Here is an 18,992-nt window from a genome sequence, read left to right as displayed (position 1 = left end):
ACATGTATTTTCCAAAAATCATAAACGTCTAGCTGATGGTTAGTTATCATTACTTAAGACTAACGTAGTGTTATGACGAGCCTGCCGAGGAAAAGTCACAGTGTGTTGCCCTTCGGAGGAACAGCTCGGATGCTAAGAAGTGGTGTCCAAGCAGCCAATGGCTTTGTGGGTCACGTAACCTCTTAGTATTAGCTTTCTTTTCTGTGTAATTGCAATGATTGATCACTAAGGTTTCTCCCTGCTCTGATAGCCTGACTGCAAAGCACCTTGGCTTTCTTTATATTCTGCTTGCAACCGTCATCCTTTAGATCGTACAGAAGACATTGCCTCCACATACAAACGTGTTCCTCTCAGCATTAAATTTTATGGCTTTCAGATAGGTTTTTTTGGTTTGTTAAAGCAACAAACTGGTGGAGATTAAAGTGGACCAACTTCATATGTTTTCACTAGAGTGCAATAATCACTTTTTAGCGATTTGCTAAGTTCTAAAAAGTTTAACATGTAGAGGTTTAGAAATCACCCTTTAGTTTTTTTTAAATTTGTGATTTTAAATAAAATTCAGATAACTTTATATCCTGTTGTCACTTAACGTAAGAAATCCCTCTTTAATGACTATCACATTTAGCATATGCAGCGGCATTTAACTACTCTGTAATATTTGGGGTGCTTCTGCATTACATTCACAAATGATTCTCTGATGAACATCTTGACAGTTATCACCTTCAGAGTTTAGGGAAGTTTTTTTGTGATAGATTCTTAAAAGTAGTATAAACAAATCAAAACATATGCATATTTATAGCCACTTCAGTCAACCAAGTTGCCTTCCAGAAGCTTCATATCCATTTATACAATGACTGACAACATCAAAGAGTGCTGGCATCACCATACTCTGGTCGACGTTGGATATTATTATTATTTTTTAATTTGGCTAGTTTAATAGTTGAAAATTCTGTATCATTATTTTAGTTTTAACCTTTAATCAGTAATTTCAAAGACAGTTGCATTATCTCCTAAGACAATGAAGAGGAACAGAAAGAGAATGAACTTTTCAGGCATTGACTATTGGTTGAAATCTTGGGATTGCCGCATTCCACTTGTGTCCTGACCTTGGGCTAGATGCTAAGCCTCTCCAAAGCCTCAAATTTCTCATTTGGAAACGTGAGAATATTTTGGGAAAAAATCCCAGTATAGAAGTAACTTTGACATCACAGAGTTATATAAAAAACTCTCAGATGATAGCTGCCTCTGCTACTGGGGACAGTGACGAGGATAATCCTTTTCATTGTTCTTATGGTTCTAGTGGCTGTACTTTTAGAGCTCTATTCCAGGAGGTTGAATTATTTTAAATCCTTCAAGCAGGAAAAACCGGTGAAAGTCAAGAACCATCCTCATGGGGTCTAGCTGTTGTAATTTATTTAAAGATTATGGTGCTGTAAGAGTCTAGCCAACATTGGCTCTAAATAAAACTTGGTTTACTGTTTATAAGGAAGATGCCACACATACCACTACTGTTATTGCCATGGTTCTACCACACATGAAAGCTCTTAGGAATACCAGAGCACCAGAGTTGTACTTATCCTGCCCCTTGGTTCTTTTCCACAAGATCATCAGTCTCAGGTGCCGTGGTGTCTGCCCTGGAAAGTAGGAACTGCACTGCGCCTTCCATCCCCACCACTAAATCCAGCACAGGAGAATAGGGTTGCTTTCTGTACCCCCTCTTCCACGTGTTGGGAGATGGTTGAGAGTTGCACACCTGCTCTGAAGAGGTAATACCGGTGTGACCAGCGCTTTCTCCGGTGAGAGCAGGGATGAGGCTGTCTTTCTTTCTTTCTTTTTTTTTTTTTTCTTTTTTTGCTGTACGCGGGCCTCTCACTGCTGCTGCCTCTCCCGCTGCGGAGCACAGGCTCCGGACGCGCAGGCTCAGCGGCCATGGCTCACGGGCCCAGCCGCTCCGCGGCACGTGGGATCCTCCCGGACCGGGGCTCAAACCCGCGTCCCCTGCATCGGCAGGCGGACTCTTAACCACTGCGCCACCAGGGAAGCCCGAGGCTGTCTTTCTGTATTGGTTTATGATTATAACTCTCCTCTCACACTTAAAGAGCAAATGCTATTTTGGCATGTGTTAAATTTAGTGTTCAAATCAGGGAAAAGTATGGATTGTTCAGTAAATCTTGTTGGAACAAGGACTATCATTTTATCAGGAGCTAGAGCCCTACTTCATATACTACATGCAAATATATTCCAGTCTGAAGTTTTGTTTGTTTGTTTGTTTTTTGTTTTTTGCGGTACGCAGGCCTCTCACTGTTGTGGCCTCTCCCGTTGCGGAGCACAGGCTCCGGATGCGCAGGCTCAGCGGCCATGGCTCACGGGCCCAGCCGCTCTGCGGCATGTGGGATCTTCCCGGACCGGGGCACGAACCCGTGTCCCCTGCATCGGCAGGCGGACTCCCAACCACTGCGCCACCAGGGAAGCCCCAGACTGAAGTTTTAAACAAAAATTAGAATGATAAGAGCACTGAGAGTATACACTTGTATAGAAAAGGCCTTTCCACGAATGTCACAATGAAAGAATGGGTAACTAGTTATGACAACAAAAGTTTTAGACCTCCCGTTTGTCAAAAACATTCTAAGCATGGTGATAGATGTTAATTAACTATAACTAGACTTGTGATCATTTCACAATATAGACAAATACAGGCATACGTCAGAGATACTGTGGGTTCAGTTCCAGACCACCACAGTAAAGCGAGTCACATGGATTTTTGGCTTCCCAGTACATATAAAAGTTATGTTTACACTATAGTGTAGTCTGTTAACTGTGCAATAGTAGCATTATGTCTAAAAAAGGTACGTATCTTAATTTAAAAATACAAAACAAAAAACAATTACAGTAGTAACAGCAAAGATCACCAGTCACCATAACAAATATAATAATAATGAAAACGTTTGAAATATTGCAAGAATTACCAAAATGTGACATAGACACATGAAGTGACCAAATGCTGTTGGAAAAATGGTGCCATAGACTTGCTCAACACAAGGTTGCCACAACCTTCAATTTGTAAAAATACAGTATCTATGAAGCGCAATAAAACGAGGTTATGCTTGTATCGAATCCAAAAAAGACAAATACTGTGGAATCTAAAAGATAGAATGAATGAATATAACAAAACAGAAACAGACTCACAGATAACAAACTAGCGGTTACCAGTGGGGAGAGGACAGGGAAGAGGGACAATATCGTAGAAGGGGAGTAAGAGGTACAAACTCTTAGATATAAAATAAGATACAAGGATGTAATTAACGTACAGCACAGGGAGTATAGCCAATATTTTATAATAATTTAAAATGAAGTTTATAAAATATGAAATCATATTTTGTACACTTGAAACTAATGTAACATTGCAAATCAACTATACTTCATTAAAAGGGAAAAGAAAAAAATTAGACACAAAAAAAATATGAGGGACTAAGAAACATGAAAAAAGTTTACGAACATCAATTAAAATGATGTGCTGTCAGTCCTTGTCTATTTTTAAGAGTAATACCCACTATTGGTGAATGTGTGAGGACCAGGTGCCTTGCACATGCCACTGAGGGGGTATAAATTACTACAGCCTTTCTGGACAGAGACACTTTGGTGACATATAACAAAAGCCTTCTACCCTGGAATTCCATTTTTCAGAATTGATTCTAGGAAAATAGTTGATTGACTTATTTATTGCTTTTCAGAAATGTTTAGAAGGGGGAAAATTGGAAACAGTATGAATGGTTTAAACAACAGGTGTTGTTTATGTTCACCGACATTTTAATGATATTTTTGAAGCCATTAAAATAACAACATAGAGGATTATTTAATGCCATGGAAAGATAAATGTGAAATTTTTAAGTTTAAGAAAACTGGTTACAGGGACTTCCCTGGTAGCACAGTGGCTAAGAATCTGCCTGCCAATGCAGGGGACATGAGTTCGATCCCTGGTCCAGGAAGATCCCACATGCCGCAGAGCAACTAAGCCTGTGCACCACAACTACTGAGCCTGCGCTCTAGAGCCCGCAAGCCACAACTGCTGAGCCTGCATGCCACAACTACTGAAGCCTGCACACCTAGAGCCCGTGCTCCACAACAAGAGAAGCCACCGCAATAAGAAGCCCATGCACCACAACAAAGACCCAACACAGCCAAAAATAAATAAATTTATTAAAAAAAAAAAAAAAAGAAAACTGGTTACAGAGCACTGTGATGTACAGATAATTTAACTTTTTGAAAATAAGTTTTTAAGTTTGTTTTTATTTTTGGCTGTGTTGGGTCCTCGTTGCTATGTGTGGGCTTTCTCTAGTTGCGGCGAGCAGGGGCTACTCTTCGTTGCGCTGTGCGGGCTTCTCATTGTGGTGGCTTCTCGTTGTGGAGCACGGGCTCTAGGCACGTGGGTTTCAGTAGTTGTGGCACACGGGCTCAGTAGTTGTGGCTTGCGGGCTCTAGAGCACAGGCTCAGTAGTTGTGGCACACGGGCTTAGTTGCTCTGTGACATGTGGGATCTTCCAGGCCAGGGGTCGAACCCGTGTCCCCTGCATTGGCATGCGGATTCTTAACCACTGTGCCACCAAGGAAGCCCCTAATTTAACTTTTATTTTTTAAAAAATTTTACATTGAACATATTTTTTTCCTTAGTTTTTAAAAACAAACATTGTACATGGATAAAACATTACTGCTCTTATTTTGGGAGACCAAAGAAATAAAAGGCAGTGCCACTGATCTTGAAAAACTTATAATCTTAAGGGTGGGTGGAGGTTGACATTTTTTCTAATTGATTTATGTGAATTTTTGGACAGTCATTCACGATATAGCTTAGACATTCTTTTCCCTACTAAGGAAGAGGACATTATGGAAATATTGGTCTTTTTTTTTTTTTTTTTTTTTGTGGTACGCGGGCCTCTCACTGTTGTGGCCTCACCCGTTACGGAGCGCAGGCTCAGCGGCCATGGCTCACAGGCCCAGCCGCTCCGTGGCATGTGGGATCTTCCCGGACAGGGGCACGAACCCATGTCCCCTGCATCGGCAGGCGGACTCTCAACCACTGTGCCACCAGGGAAGCCCTGGGTACTTCTATATTTAGTATAACTAAAGAAACCACAGTGTGCACACAAGTGGTAACAGCTGATCAAATAAGTAATCAAGGAAACGTTTTGAGCCAGTTTTAAACTCTGTGCTTCCCCAAGCCCCTGAAGTATATATATTATTAAAGTAATTGGAACTATACAATAATTGCTTATTCGATTATTTAAAAGAGTGCATACATATAAAGTGTTTAGGAGTGTGCTTGGTATGTAGTATATTGTATGAGTTGGCTGTTAAGGCCCCTTTTGCTTTGGTGCACTTGTGCTCAACTGCCACCAGGGGGCAGACTGTGTTTGGGAAAGAATGGAAACCCAGCTTGAGCTGTTCTTAGTCATTCATCTCAAACACCTTTTTCCGTGTGTGTGCGTGTGTGCACGCGCGTGTGTGTGTACACCTTGCTGTACAAACAAGAACTACTCCTCAGACTTCTGACTTTTCCTTCTGACTGGCACTGCTTCTCTTTATTCTTGTAGTTCCTTGCTGTGCTGTTTTTTGGGGTTTTTTTCTTTGTTTTTTGTCTTTGAAGGAAGAGTTCCCCAGAGGATGGGAGACACTGCAGGCCACAGCCACACAGGGCCACGTAGGGTCACTCACAGGGAGAAGCAGGGAGCCTTGCTGTGCTGTTTACAAAGATCGTTAGCAACATTACTGTTAACTCTGTGTGGTGTGGCTTAGGGTAGTTCAAGTAGACTTTCTAATGAGTATGAAAAATTGGTGGCATGTTGCTAATTTCTTCTTTTGGGTAGTCTAGGCTAAAGGATTTCCCCGTTAACCAGGATACGTTAGCGTTTACTGTTACTTAACTAACAAAACTAAACAAACAAAAAAACTTAACTAAACAAAACAGAAAACATCCTATAGGGGGTGGTGTCCTATCTTTAATAATATCAGTGTTCAGTCTTCTGTTTATAATTTTAATGCTGTTTTTTGTTCGTTTGTTTGTTTGTTTTTGCGGTAGCGGGCCTCTCACTGTTGTGGCCTCTCCCGTTGCGGAGCACAGGCTCCGGACGCGCAGGCTCAGCGGCCATGGCTCACGGGCCCAGCCGCTCCGCGGCATGTGGGATCTTCCCGGACCGGGGCACGAACCCGTGTCTCCTGCATCGGCAGGCGGACTCTTAACCACTGCGCCACCAGGGAAGCCCTTTAATGCTGATTTGTATCTTAGTTTTTTAAAAACTTTTTATGGGGGCATAGTTGTTTTACAGTGTTGTGTTTATCTTAGTTTTTACAAGCTTTTTTTCTTTTCTTGGTGCGGGCGGGGAGGAGAGGTGCTTTATGGCAAATTAATTTGCGGAATCCAGGAAAAAGGTTGCGGTTTAATAATAACAAATTGTGATAGAGTGAAAAGGCACCACCTAAATGTAGCTTTTCTAGACTTCAATTCCTTGATTATTTGTGCTTGCATGGCCGTGGGTGCAATGTTTACAAGACGCCTTGTCTGTGCAGGAACAGGTTGTAATTTTCCCGCACCTAACCCCCCGCAGGTTGTTGGGTTGGTCTCTCGACAACCTCTGAAGTGGCAGGCTGTGGGGCGAGTGAAAAGGGAGAAGGAATTACTCAAAATTTCTTTTCCTGCCTGTCTCCTTCCCTCTTCACACCCTAAATGCTCTACAGAATTTCTTGAAGAGTAACTGCTTCCTGCACATTCTCATAGCATTTAATAGTCATTTATGGTTACCAGTTAACTACATTCATTTCTGTTACTGAGTCTTGGAAATCTTGGAAACACACGTCGATCATTTTTCACACATTGTTTTCTTGTGCTTTTTAAAATTAAAAGAGTTGGACTCTTCCTGGTTTAATAATATTAGCTTTACTTAAGTGAGCATTTTGCAGGTGCAGTTTTCTTATGTCCATGCCTTTATCTTTTCAACCTCTTTTGGTTTTTTTGCCACCATATTTTAATGTGCTTTGACAAAGGACTCTATTCAAACATTTACCAGATCTCAGTTCTTACTGATAAACAATAATCACACCTTCCTGATGTTCCTAGTCTCAAAACATTACTATCTTGAGAGGTCACCTGATTTTGTATAATTAGTCAAGCAATAATTGGAGTCCTTAGAATACTCACTAATTTTTATTCCTCTGCAACTGTTGTTACATCTGGTAGAGAAATTGCATTAACCCTTTATTGCTGACTCTTAGTGAAGTCCTCAGAATATGAGTGTTAGAGTTGAATTTTAACCTTTTATCAATCCGTCATTAGTGTTTTATAGTAAAAACATTTTTTTGAAGTATAATTGACCTACAACACTATGTTAGTTCCAGGTGTTACAGTAGGAATTTTATTTAAAATTGTAATTGAGAACATTTCTTGCTTGAAGCCGTTAAAATTTTTTTGTCCAGGGTATCAGGTTTATATATAGGTTTACATGTAAAATATCTGAAAAAAATGCCCAGTGCTACTGGGCATATTCACACTAGTAGTGTGAATATAATTACAATTAAAAACATCAGAACACAGATTACTTTAATGAAGTCTTAATTTTTTATAATTACTAAATAAATATTAGGCACTCCTCGAAGTAGTTATTTCCCCTTAAGGATCCTCCAACTCATTATAGAACCTGTGACATTATTGGTTGTTATATAAAGTGCCTAAGACCACCCACTTTCTCCTCCCCTTCACCATCTCTGATGAAAACCATAATAAGCCCATAAGCATGTTTGGTGTGATGTCATTCAGAGGCTGCTGACTGCTGGGTCTGCTAGGAGGAGATTTTATTCAGAGGAAGAACGTTGTTTTGGCAACATCTGGGAGTAGAGACGGAAGCCAGAAGCACTTGGATAGCTCTGGGGTTTCTCTTTTGTGCATGTACGGTGGAGTGACGTCTGGCATGTAGGCATGTTTCCTCTCGCTGTATTTCTTGGCCTCGAAGAAGGGTGCTGAGTTTAAAAAGACAGTATGTGAGAATCCACGGAGCTGGTTCTTCTGTGAAGTCTTTCCACCTGCTCTGAAGACATGTTGTTGTCTCCCAAGTTCTCCCTGTCCACCATTCACGTTCGACTCACTGCCAAAGGATTGCTTCGAAATCTTCGACTCCCTTCAGGGTTTAGGAAAAGTACTGTCATTTTCCACACAGGTTTGTCTTGCGCAGATCTCTCTTTACCGTTACACGGGGGGCATCTTGATTAACTTGCAGGTGTTTATCAGAAATTTTCTAAGGGGATAGATAACTGGCGAAAGGAAGCTCTAATGAGAGAACGAGGCATAATTTGTAAAAATAAGCGGTTTTCTCTTATGTTTCAGCACATGTGTATGGTATTTTTACTGTCTGCAAGCTGATGTGTGCTCGGTTTGTTTGTTGAAAGCAGAACTGTTGCCTGGGTGCGCCCAGCTCTTTGCTCTGACACCAGCCAAATCTGGAAAAATCAACACCTGTTCAATTACATTTTACTTCACATGATTTTGGAAATAGGACACAGGTAAATTAAGACAAACAGTTCTCTTTCCTTTAAAGAAAGAGATGAAATGAGAGGGTTTCTGGAGGTTTTCATTATGTAGTTCCTCATTGAGATTGGACTAGGCTGGTTTGGTAGGCTAAAAGATTTCCACGTTCTAAACATTTCTGAAATAAAACATCGTAATGGCTGTGGAGAGGTAGGAAATGAACCACAAATTAAGTTTTCCAAGCTTCATGGTGGAAACGTTTGCAGTCACAAAAGACTGCCTCTGATCTTTAATGCTTGTATCTGCTTTTTACTTTCTGTGCCTGAGATGGAAATAAATGTAGGGTATATTTTAGGCACTTGTAAACCTGTGTGTCCACTTTTAGAGGATTCATTTGCCTACTGTGGCTACCTCTTGTTCAGATATAATTGCAACTGTGGGAAATTAAGTTGATTTTATGCTATAAAAACTGGAGTGCTATTATATTGAATTCGGGCTGGTTAGCGGTATCTGTGCTAGAATCATGAGTATGTAAATAGATGATTTGTTGTTTCCTGTGAACGCCAGCCCTTCTGGGTCTTGTTTTCCGTCTCTGTCCCCAGTGATTTTTTTCAGCTGACTGCTTTCAGTTTTCCCAGGGGCATCTCCCTGCTCTGTGGGATGACTCTTCCTCATGTTTCATAACTCGCCTTGACCTGTCACTGGAGTCTGCCAGCCTTTCCCTCTCGATCTGAGCTGACAACTGAAGGTAAATGGATAAGTCAGGAGGGAAACAGTGGCTCTGTCTCTCCCAGCCTAAATGCCACTGTCACTTTTTCAACCTTAAAGAATAAAAAGGTGAAAAATAAAAATAAAAGGGTGCCCTACATTTGCAATAATTTGTGTAATCTAAAATAGCTCCAAATGGCTTTTAACTTTTTTTGACTTTAAAAATTATATTTCTATGTTTTAATCAAAACCAGTAACACATTCAGTTAGATTTTATATTCATATATTTGTTTTCCATTAACAAGAATTTTAAAAATCTTGCAAGACACATAAGTTTTGTTTAAATGGAATAATGGAGAAGCCTCTGGTGGTTCTTGACCCACGGCACTTTAAAATATTCATACAAAGTTATCCAGCATTTAGTCATGGCTTTTAATTGTAACTTAAGAAAAAAAATCAATCCACACTCCAAGTTCAAAAGAGAATCAAACAGTACAGAAGGTTGTACAATTCCAAGTGAGCCTCTTTCTTACCCAGGCCCTGCACCCTTCCACAGATGAAGCACCCTTCCACTCTCATGGGTGCTTGTTGATCCTTCCAGTAATTTTCTAGTCATATGTAAGCCTATGCAGGTTCTTTTATATCCCTTTTTGTTTTACAGAAATGGAAGCTTACCATATATACTCTTCTATAGCTTGCTTTTAAACATTAATATATCTTCGATTTTCAGGTTAACACACTTATCTACCACATTCTTTTTAGTAGTCTTACAACATCCCGTTGTTGGATGAGCCACGGGTTATTTAACCAGTCTTCCGTTAGTGAACGTTTTAGGTTGTTTGTACCATTTTTGTGGAGCAGATAGCTTTCCAAGGCAACTTAAGCAAAAGGCACAAGGCTTTTATTACCAGAGTTTGACTAACTAATAGTGATATTTTGGATACTCTTTATTTTTTTAATTTACATAAAAATATTTTGAAACATTCATTTGATTGCAGTTGTAATTTTTAGAGCTAGAGTGTACTTAGTGGTGCTCTAGTTTACCTGATTTTACACCAGGAAGTCGGAGGCCCAGAGAAGTGAATTAACTTGCCCAAGGGCACACAGTCAGTGGCAGGGGTAGGACTAAAACCTGGGGCCTCTGTTAAGAATTTTTGGGTTTTTTAGATTTTTCCAGCTGTGAATTTTGCTGTAATTCTGTTAGATCTAGTGAATAGCGGTGATGGAAAAAAGAGTTTTGTGTGTGGGAAGCATTTTAAAATTATGTGAAGAATATAATTCTACTTACCCCAGTAAGAATCTTTTGTGAGTTTATCCATATTACATAACTTGAGGGTCTGAGAAATCTTCCAATAAAATAGATATTGAAGTTATCGCATTTCTTCTTATCCACATGGGCTGTGAGCAGTAGCTTGTGTTTGTATTCTTTTTTTTGGTTTTTATTTTATCTATTTTTTTTTTTTTTTGCGGTACGCGGGCCTCTCACTGTTGTGGCCTCTCCCGTTGCGGGGCGCAGGCTCTGGACGCGCAGGCTCAGCAGCCATGGCTCACGGGCCCAGCTGCTCCGCGGCATGTGGGATCCTCCCGGACCGGGGCACGAACCCGCGTCCCCTGCATCGGCAGGCGGACTCTCAACCACTGCGCCACCAGGGAAGCCCTTGTGTTTGTATTCTTAGTAAAAGAAGTGGTGTTGGTGGCTGCAGTGGCAGTGGAGTTGGCCTGGATACCAAGAGCCCGGGGCTGTGTAGCCTTGGTTCTGCTAGTAACCAAGTCATTGACCTTGATCACATAACCAAACAAGGCTACAAAATGAAGGAATCAGATGAGATGATTTCCAAGGTCTCTTCAACCTCAAATTCTGTGAATTTTCTGGCTACAGATTAAAAAACCCTGGATGTGTTACTGAAAATTCTTCTTATCTAAACTAATTCTCTCCTTATTTCCCAAACTCAGCGAATACTCCTGATTTTTTCTCTTCATGACACCACTGTTTGCCCCCTATTCTGTCCTCACACCTCAGTACCCTTTGAATTATTGTTCTTCCTCATTTATCCACAATTAATTGGTTGCAAGAATCTAAGACTCTATCCTTTGAAATCACTGTTGTTTTTACCCTCTGCCTGCTGTAGTTCAGGCTTTATTTTTAGATTGAAGAATTTGAAAATGCTCTTCTTAGAGGTAGAAAATGGTCAAATGTTGACAGTTGTATATCACCCAATCTAATACTTTGGGACTTTTTGAAGGATTTTATATTTTTGGCCTTTGCCACCAACCAGTCTTTCCCTTGCTTCCAAACTGACTTTCACATTGCAGGATTAAGTCATTCGTCTCATAAACAAATATGTATTAGACATGTACTGTGTGGCAGGTGCAGTGCTAGATGCTGACAATGTAGCCAGGACTGAGCCACACGTGGCCTCCTGCCTTCACACAGCCCACAATTTTTAAATTTTGGCCGTACCACATGGCTGGTGGGGTCTTAGTTCCCCAACCAGGTACTGAACCTGAGCCACAACAATGATAGTGCCTAATCCTAGCCCAAGACCACCAGGGAACTCCCCTACGCAGCCCACAGTTTACCAGGGAGACAGGCAGAGAACATGAGGCCGTCGCGGTAGGGCATGGACTAGGTGCTCAGGCAGCGCCCAGCACGTGAGGCTGACTCTATCCAGGTCCTCCAGGAGCGCCATTTAAGCTGGGACCCCGGGATAAGAGGAAGTGGCCAAGAAACAAAAAGTGTTCCAGGCAGAGAAAACAGCATGTGAAAGCCTGGAGGTGAGGGAAACTTTGGCTCCTTTAAGGAAACGAAAGAATTTTAATATGTCCGAGCATAGAATGTGGAGAGGTGCCAGCAATAGGATGGTGGTTATGTGGAGCCAGACAGAACGGGCCCTTTGACCGGCCCTCGCACAGGACACTGTGCGCTGTAGTATATTGACAAAGTGTTGTCCCGTCCAGGATGCGATTTCCTCTGTAAATAGGGGCAAGGAAAGAGAGTGGATTTGTCAGGGTTTCGGGTAACGTAGCAGGATGTCAGGCGTGAACGACGACCTCAGCATCAGAAGAGTGCTACATCTTCTAAGAAGTCCAGAAGTGATCTCACTGACTTACCAGAGCTTTCAGTTCGGTCTAGTTCAGAACTCTGCCTCATATTTTGAAACTTATTAGTTTCAATTTTATGAGTCAGTGGAGGGAAAAGAATCTTCCACGTAGAACTATTCCTTGCCTCCAGGTTTATTGGAATTCAGGTTTTCTATGAAGCTGGAGATGAGATACTCGTATTAATTATTATGAAAAGTGCCATTTTGAGCCTCAGAGTTAATATTCTCGTTGATTCAAGTGAAGGCAATTCCCTGCACTAAGAGAATTCTTTTTGCTGAGCTAGGAAGATTAAAAGCAATTACTCTAGCAAAGGAGAGGGGTGTATGTACATATATTTTGAGGAAAGGCAGGAGAAGTATTATTAATAGAACAAAATATTTTCATTTACTTGAAGCTGCACTAAAGAGAACCGTTTTGCCTAGATATTTGGTAAGAGTGAGGCAGAATGCAAATAAGTTTGTTTAATTAGAATGAAAGTCATCAAGTTACGTGCTTGGGTTTGGTATTCATTTTTCAGACTGTCAAGTAGAACTGCTTTTAGCTGCAGTTTAAGATACTTTAAGGAGGAGCTTGTCTCTCTTAGAAAGCAGCAGCTCTGATGTTCAGAGGCTCAGTAATGTCAGGATCAACACCTGTGCTATTTTCTTGGCCTTTTCCTCATGACTGTTGCCTCATGATGTCACAATGCCTGCTGCAGGCAGGAAAAACAAGACCCAGGGAAGGGGTGGTGCTTACATCTCATTGGCTAAATCTCAGTCACATGGCTGTTGCTACCTTCAAGGGAAGCTGGGAAATTGAGTGTTCGACTTCTCCAATCGCTGTAGTACATCCAGGTATAAGAGGGAGTAGAGCCCTATTACAGAGGCTGCCACAGAGAAGGCAAAACGGTTATTTCTCAAAAGCTAATACTGGCAGCTTGTAAATAAGGGAAGTATATCAGTTAACAAGTTGAATCTTGCAACAGACCTCATTGTTTCTTCTCTTTTATGATATGAATGTTTTTTGGTAATGATTACCTATTTTGTAAATGTGTCAATTAAACACTTGCAAGTCATTTTGTTGTTTGGACGTAGAGGTTAATATTTGATTTTGATCTCTTGAATTAATTTTTAGTTACAAAATAATGCTTATACTGAGAAAGAATGTTCTCAACCTTATGTGATTTTTATATATTTAAGATGTGTTAACAAGAGATAAATATTAGCAGTGCATTTATGGTGGGGATCCTAGTCATGCATTAAGGTGATGCTAAATAAACCTTCATTTCTCTTGTGTTTCTCACATTGCAAAATATAAAAGCCAGTGAAAGCATTTTAGAAAGGTTTCATAAAAAACTGTATATATTAGAATTTTTTTGTAAAAAGTTTTAAAATATTCACTCATTTGTAGAATGCAAAAGGCATCAAAAGGACCAAATTCAAGAACACCAGATGAGAGATGTGGCCTTCCACCACCCGTTTGTTATCTCACTGTGAATCCACATGCTTCTTTTTAGCTTCCTTGAAAGCAGTCTTGAAAGTTTCTCTGGTCTCTTGCCACATTGATAAATGTTCACTAAGAACTGGTGTTGCGAATGGCATTATGCTAAAAATGATGATTCTGAGCTCATGTAGCTGTGGCAGTCTTACAGCTTCAGCTTTGCTATGTCATTAAAACGTGCCCTTTTGGGCTTCCCTGGTGGCGCAGTGGTTGAGAGTCCGCCTGCCGATGCAGGGGACATGGGTTCGTGCCCCGGTCCGGGAAGATCCCACATGCCGCGGAGCGGCTGGGCCCGTGAGCCATGATCGCTGAGCCTGTGCATCTGGAGCCTGTGCTCTGCAACGGGAGAGGCCACAACAGTGAGAGGCCCACGTACAGCAAAAAAAAAAAAAGTGCCCTTTCATAGTTATAGCAGTCTATTTAAGAGAACAGTTATGTGTTAAATGAATTTTCACTCATAATGGATAATATTTTTGATAAGTCTTTAAAAGTTAGGTGTTGAAAGAGAAAGTTAGTATATCTTAATCTCACAAGTTTCAGATAGCTAGTCTTACTGTGCTAAATTGTGTTTTAATGTAGTGTCTATTTTGACACAAACATGGTAAATAAACCATACATTATAGCCTGGAGTTGGATTCAGGATGGGAAGTATAGCAGTGTTTTTCATGAGGAGAAAATGGAGGAATAAGGCAAGTAAAACATATATAGTAAATGCTTATTTAATTAGAACCACTGAAATATTTGGGTTAACTGAGTTTTGGATAGTAGAGAATCACCCTATACATGAAATAGTATAGATTACGATACTTTTTATTAGCTCTAAAGCATGTTTTAGAGCTAAAAGAAGTATTTTATTAATAGTATATGCATATTACTGTTATCTTAGGTAAAAAGATGACAGATGTGGTTTTAAATGTATATAAAATTGAACATCACTTTTCTGTATTTGGCTTAGGTGATACAATAATACTTTGGATCATTTTAGTACATGAGGGTCCTTTATAAAAGGCATCAATTATAAAGCTCTGGGGAAAATTAAGACTCATAGAGCCTTCTTTGGGGTGAGAGACTAGGCTTTTTCCTATTGTTCCCTGGTGGCCTGAGTTTTAGGCATCTCTCACTCAAATTGCTTTTCCTTAACTGGTTAATGTTTTGAGAATGACATTCTCTTTTTATTTATTGTTTGTGTTATGGAAATTCCTAATGTTGAATGTTTTAATTGGCTATTCTCATTTTTGTTTCTACTGTCTATTAAGGATAGTCTATTGTCTTAAATTTGCAATAAGGACATTTTTGACCCGCTTTGGTGCATTTTGGGGACTCCCCGCTCCCCCAGGTCTTTTGTCTCCACATGCCTTGTTTCAGCCATGCTGCTCTGCTTGACAAAGAGCATGTGATTGCACATGGCTGCGATGGTGAGGGACACCACCTGTGGCCCACAGGGCCTGGCCTGGCTGGCACAATGGTGACATCCCCTGAGCTGGCTAGCTCATGGTGGAAAAGTCCAGAAGAAACAGCTTTTAAAATTCTAAAATGGTACATGTGCTTGAAGTAGATATTGCAAGAAGGGCCTTGTAGACTTTTTGTTTTTGTTTTGGAATTGGTTCCTAGTGGTGACAGAATGTTATTCTTGGTACTGTGTTCTTCCACGTGGTAAATTAAAAGGGACGTCTTGGTGTATGTCATCATCACTGAAATCAAAAACACTGCTTGGATTTGTGATGCCAGGCATCTTTTTAGGTACCTATTAAATTGGTTAACTCAAAATGATCGTTAAGACAAAAACAAAAATATGTAAGTCCACATGAAGGCCAGCATTTAATATTTTAGGTAACTTGCTTAATAACAAAGGGGAAAAAGCCAGTTCCAGGGCTGCTGTCTTGTGAAACAGCACCTCAGTCACATCAGTGAACTTGGTGGGCATGTGTGTGTATATATATATATATATTTTTTTTAATTTTTTGGCTGCATTGGGTCTTCGTTGCTGCACACGGGCTTTCTCTAGTTGCGGCAAGCGGGAGCTACTCTTCGTTGAAGTGCGCAGGCTTCTCATTGCAGTGGCTTCTCTTGTTGCGGAGCATGGGCTCTAGGCACATGGGCTTCAGTAGTTGTGGCTCGTGGGCTCAGTAGTTGTGGCTCGTGGGCTCTAGAGCGCAGGCTCAGTAGTTGTGACGCACAGGCTCAGTTGCTCCGAAGCATGTGGGATCTTCCCGGACCAGGGCTCAAACCTATGTCCCCTGCATTGGCAGGTGGATTCTTAACCACTGTGCCACTGGGGAAGCCCCAGTGGGTATATATTTTATCCCTTATGCTCTGAGAAAAGACTTATCCAATTTGTTCATACACAGTGTGAACAAGTATAACAAAAGCTACTTTTTCCTATTTTAAGTTGAAGTAAAAATTCAGATTTTTTTCTCTACTAAAATAATGAAAGTTTTGCTTGTTAGATGATTAAAATAAAAATATTTTCATTTGACATCTGCAGAATTTTTAATGATACAGGCATGAAATTGCATTACTTGTAAATTTTTTTAGTATGCTCTTTTAGTCCTGAAACAAATCTGTAAACTACTTTTTTTTGCTCTAATCTATTTGTTTTTAATAATTTATTTATTTATCTTTGGCTGCACTGGGTCTTCATTGCTGCATGAGGGCTTTCTGTAGTTGTCGTGAACGGGGGCTACTCTTCGTTGCAGCACACAGGCTTCTCATTGTGGTGGCTTCTCTTGTTGCGGAGCATGGGCTCTAGGCGCGAGGGCTTCAGTAGTTGTGGCGCACGGACTCAGTAGTTGTGGCTCTTGGGCTCTAGAGCGCAGGCTCAGCAGTTGTGGCGCACGGGCTTAGTTGTGGACCGCAGCATGTGGCATCTTCCTGGACCAGGGCTCGAACCCATTTCCCCTGCATTGGCAGGCGGATTCTTAACCATTGCGCCACCAGGGAAGTCCCACAGATCCATAAACTTTTAGCACATTAAGGTGGACTTGTAGATTATTTAGAAAGCCAACAAACTGGCGGATGTTGTACCTTCTTAAAAGTATTTCTGAATGTAATGAATTTCTATTAACTTTTCTTTATAGTTAGTAGTCCATTTTAAGAACATAAGAGATCTGCTTTATTCCCTGCCAGCCACATGGAAAACGTCTACAGTCAATTTTGGATTGTTTTGCAGGAAAAATTGTCTAAGCAATAGTTCTCCTGAAATAGGTGTGTTTAATATGAATATGCCTTCTATTCTGTAATCTGCTTTTGAAATTAGGAAAGTAAAACCACTTTATATATAATACAAATCATTGCAGCACTTCCAAAAATCGAATACTGTAAAATTTTAATAGGTGTCTTACAGTACCCCTCCCCAGCCACCTGCAAAAGAATTAGCTTGGGTAATGTTAACAGTCTAAACACTGTGCTTTGCTGAGCTTGAAATGTTCCGTAGTCAGCAAATGCCATACCTACCCAGAAAAAGAAAAATATTAGGGCTTCCCTGGTGGCGCAGTGGTTGAGAGTCCGCCTGCTGATGCAGGGGACATGGGTTTGTGCCCCGGTCCAGGAAGATCCCACATGCCGCGGAGCGGCTGCACCCGTGAGCCATGGCCGCTGAGCCTGCGCGTCCGGAGCCTGTGCTCCGCAACGGGAGAGGCCACAACAGTGAGAAGCCCGCGTACCACAAAAAAAAAAAAAAAAAAAATTATATATGGCTCCTAATTATGACTATTAACTTTTCTAGAGCAAACACATAATGAAAGGAACCCTGAAAAGGTTTATATAAATTTAAGCTAATAATTGATAACACGAACATGTTCGTTTGTTTGTTTAAAATGATGGTTGGGTGCCACAAAGTAGTTCTCAGTGCCTTAACTGTGTGCCTGTTGTCAGGCCTGAGGGCCTCTTCCATCCTTGTCAAGGGGAGTGCTTTCTCCTTTCATACAACACTGAATAATAATTCAGAAAAAGATCTTGGTAAGATTGTCTAGATTTCCGTGGGGGTGCAATTCAATTGATCAAGCTGGGAAAGTGTGTTAATAGGCTTATGTTAGGGGCTGCATTCAGGACAATGGGAAATAAAGAGCTGATTTGCTCCCCAGGAAAATGCCCCTGCAGATGATTCAATTTGGAAAGCGTGATGGAGCAGGTGAGGCTAGAATAGAGTCTCTTTGGAGAATAAGGAGCAGAGTGTTAGAGAATGTCAGTGCACTTCGCCACCGGGTCCCACGCCACACGCCCCCTCCCTCTGCTCTCTCTCGCATTCCCACAGGCTCATCTGCTCCTCTCTGTGCTATCTCTGAGCTGGAAACGGTGACTTATCCTGGGTTCCTCTTGATCCAACTGGTCCAGAAGTCTTCCTGTTCTGCCTCATAAACACATTGATCATTTCCTGCCTGTTCTCACTGCCCTGACCGCCAGTTCCCCTCCCTGGGTCTCCCTCCTGGCCACTCTCCTCACCAGCTCAGATCTTCTTTCACTGTGTCTGCAGACCCCTGCTTGGCACCATTCTGTGTCTCCTACGAGAGAGAGAAAACCTTGTACAGCACACATGTCTCGCCCCTGTTTATGCTTCCAGCCACATCATCTTACTTTAATTTCAGGAGAGCTTTGCTGTCAGCATTGAATACCAGGACCTCCAGGGCCTCCCATACCTCTATGCCTTGGTGTTTTCTGGCCTTTGCTGTTCATCTGTCTGCCAAACATGCAAATGTCCTTCCAAACTCTGTCTCTAGAACCCTTTCTTGACAGCCCCAGATCTAGGTGTTTCTCCACCTGTGCTCTCAACACACTGTGTACATAATTCTGTTACCTAATTATCCAATCATACGGCCATTGGTGATGGCCTCTTTCTGTCTCTGCTGCATAAAAAAAGTTCCTTGAGAACAAGAACCAATGTGTTAGAAGCGCATCCAGCAGACATTTACTGAGTGTGCAGTGGTCATGTGGGTGATCATTTCATCACTGGGCACTCCCTCTTATCAGAACACATATTTCCTAGTAGTTCACGTTTAAGGCTTTCTTGTCATGGAATATCCCAGGGTAAACCCCCATAAATACCCATCAAATCCTGAGGAAACACTGACGGAAAGAACTTGTGTAAAGATAGGTGTCCCTAGGAAGGGTTTTAGATGTGTAGGTTCACATTAAGGCAGAAAGACGGGAATCAGTTGTCTGTCCAGGCTGCTGGTTGAGCCCATTAGCTCATTACTTA

General features: G+C 41.3%; 1 protein-coding gene and 1 non-coding gene across 6 annotated transcripts in view; one reads left to right on the top strand and one right to left on the bottom strand.

The window, feature by feature from the left end:
* MTUS1 (microtubule associated scaffold protein 1) overlaps nt 1-18,992 on the top strand; it is a 160,777-nt gene that overhangs the window by 97,953 nt on the left and 43,832 nt on the right. Inside the window, exon 1 of one of the 5 annotated variants that reach the window (XM_060001163.1) lies at nt 7,533-8,201. The exons of the other annotated variants lie outside the window; for them this stretch is intronic. Coding sequence (XP_059857146.1) covers nt 8,081-8,201 — 121 coding nt within the window. The 5' untranslated portion in view covers nt 7,533-8,080. Of the gene's footprint in view, nt 1-7,532; nt 8,202-18,992 lie in introns of those variants that run through there. 5 annotated transcript variants of the gene reach the window in all.
* Nucleotides 17,609-17,728, bottom strand: LOC132417786 (U6atac minor spliceosomal RNA). The gene has a single exon (XR_009517935.1). It is a non-coding gene; the product is annotated as a U6atac minor spliceosomal RNA (small nuclear RNA).

This window comes from Delphinus delphis, chromosome 21, assembly GCF_949987515.2.
Source record: "Delphinus delphis chromosome 21, mDelDel1.2, whole genome shotgun sequence".
Taxonomy (NCBI): domain Eukaryota; kingdom Metazoa; phylum Chordata; class Mammalia; order Artiodactyla; family Delphinidae; genus Delphinus; species Delphinus delphis.
The sequence above is the reverse complement of the archived record's forward strand: the minus strand, read 5'-3'. Positions and strand labels throughout refer to the sequence as shown.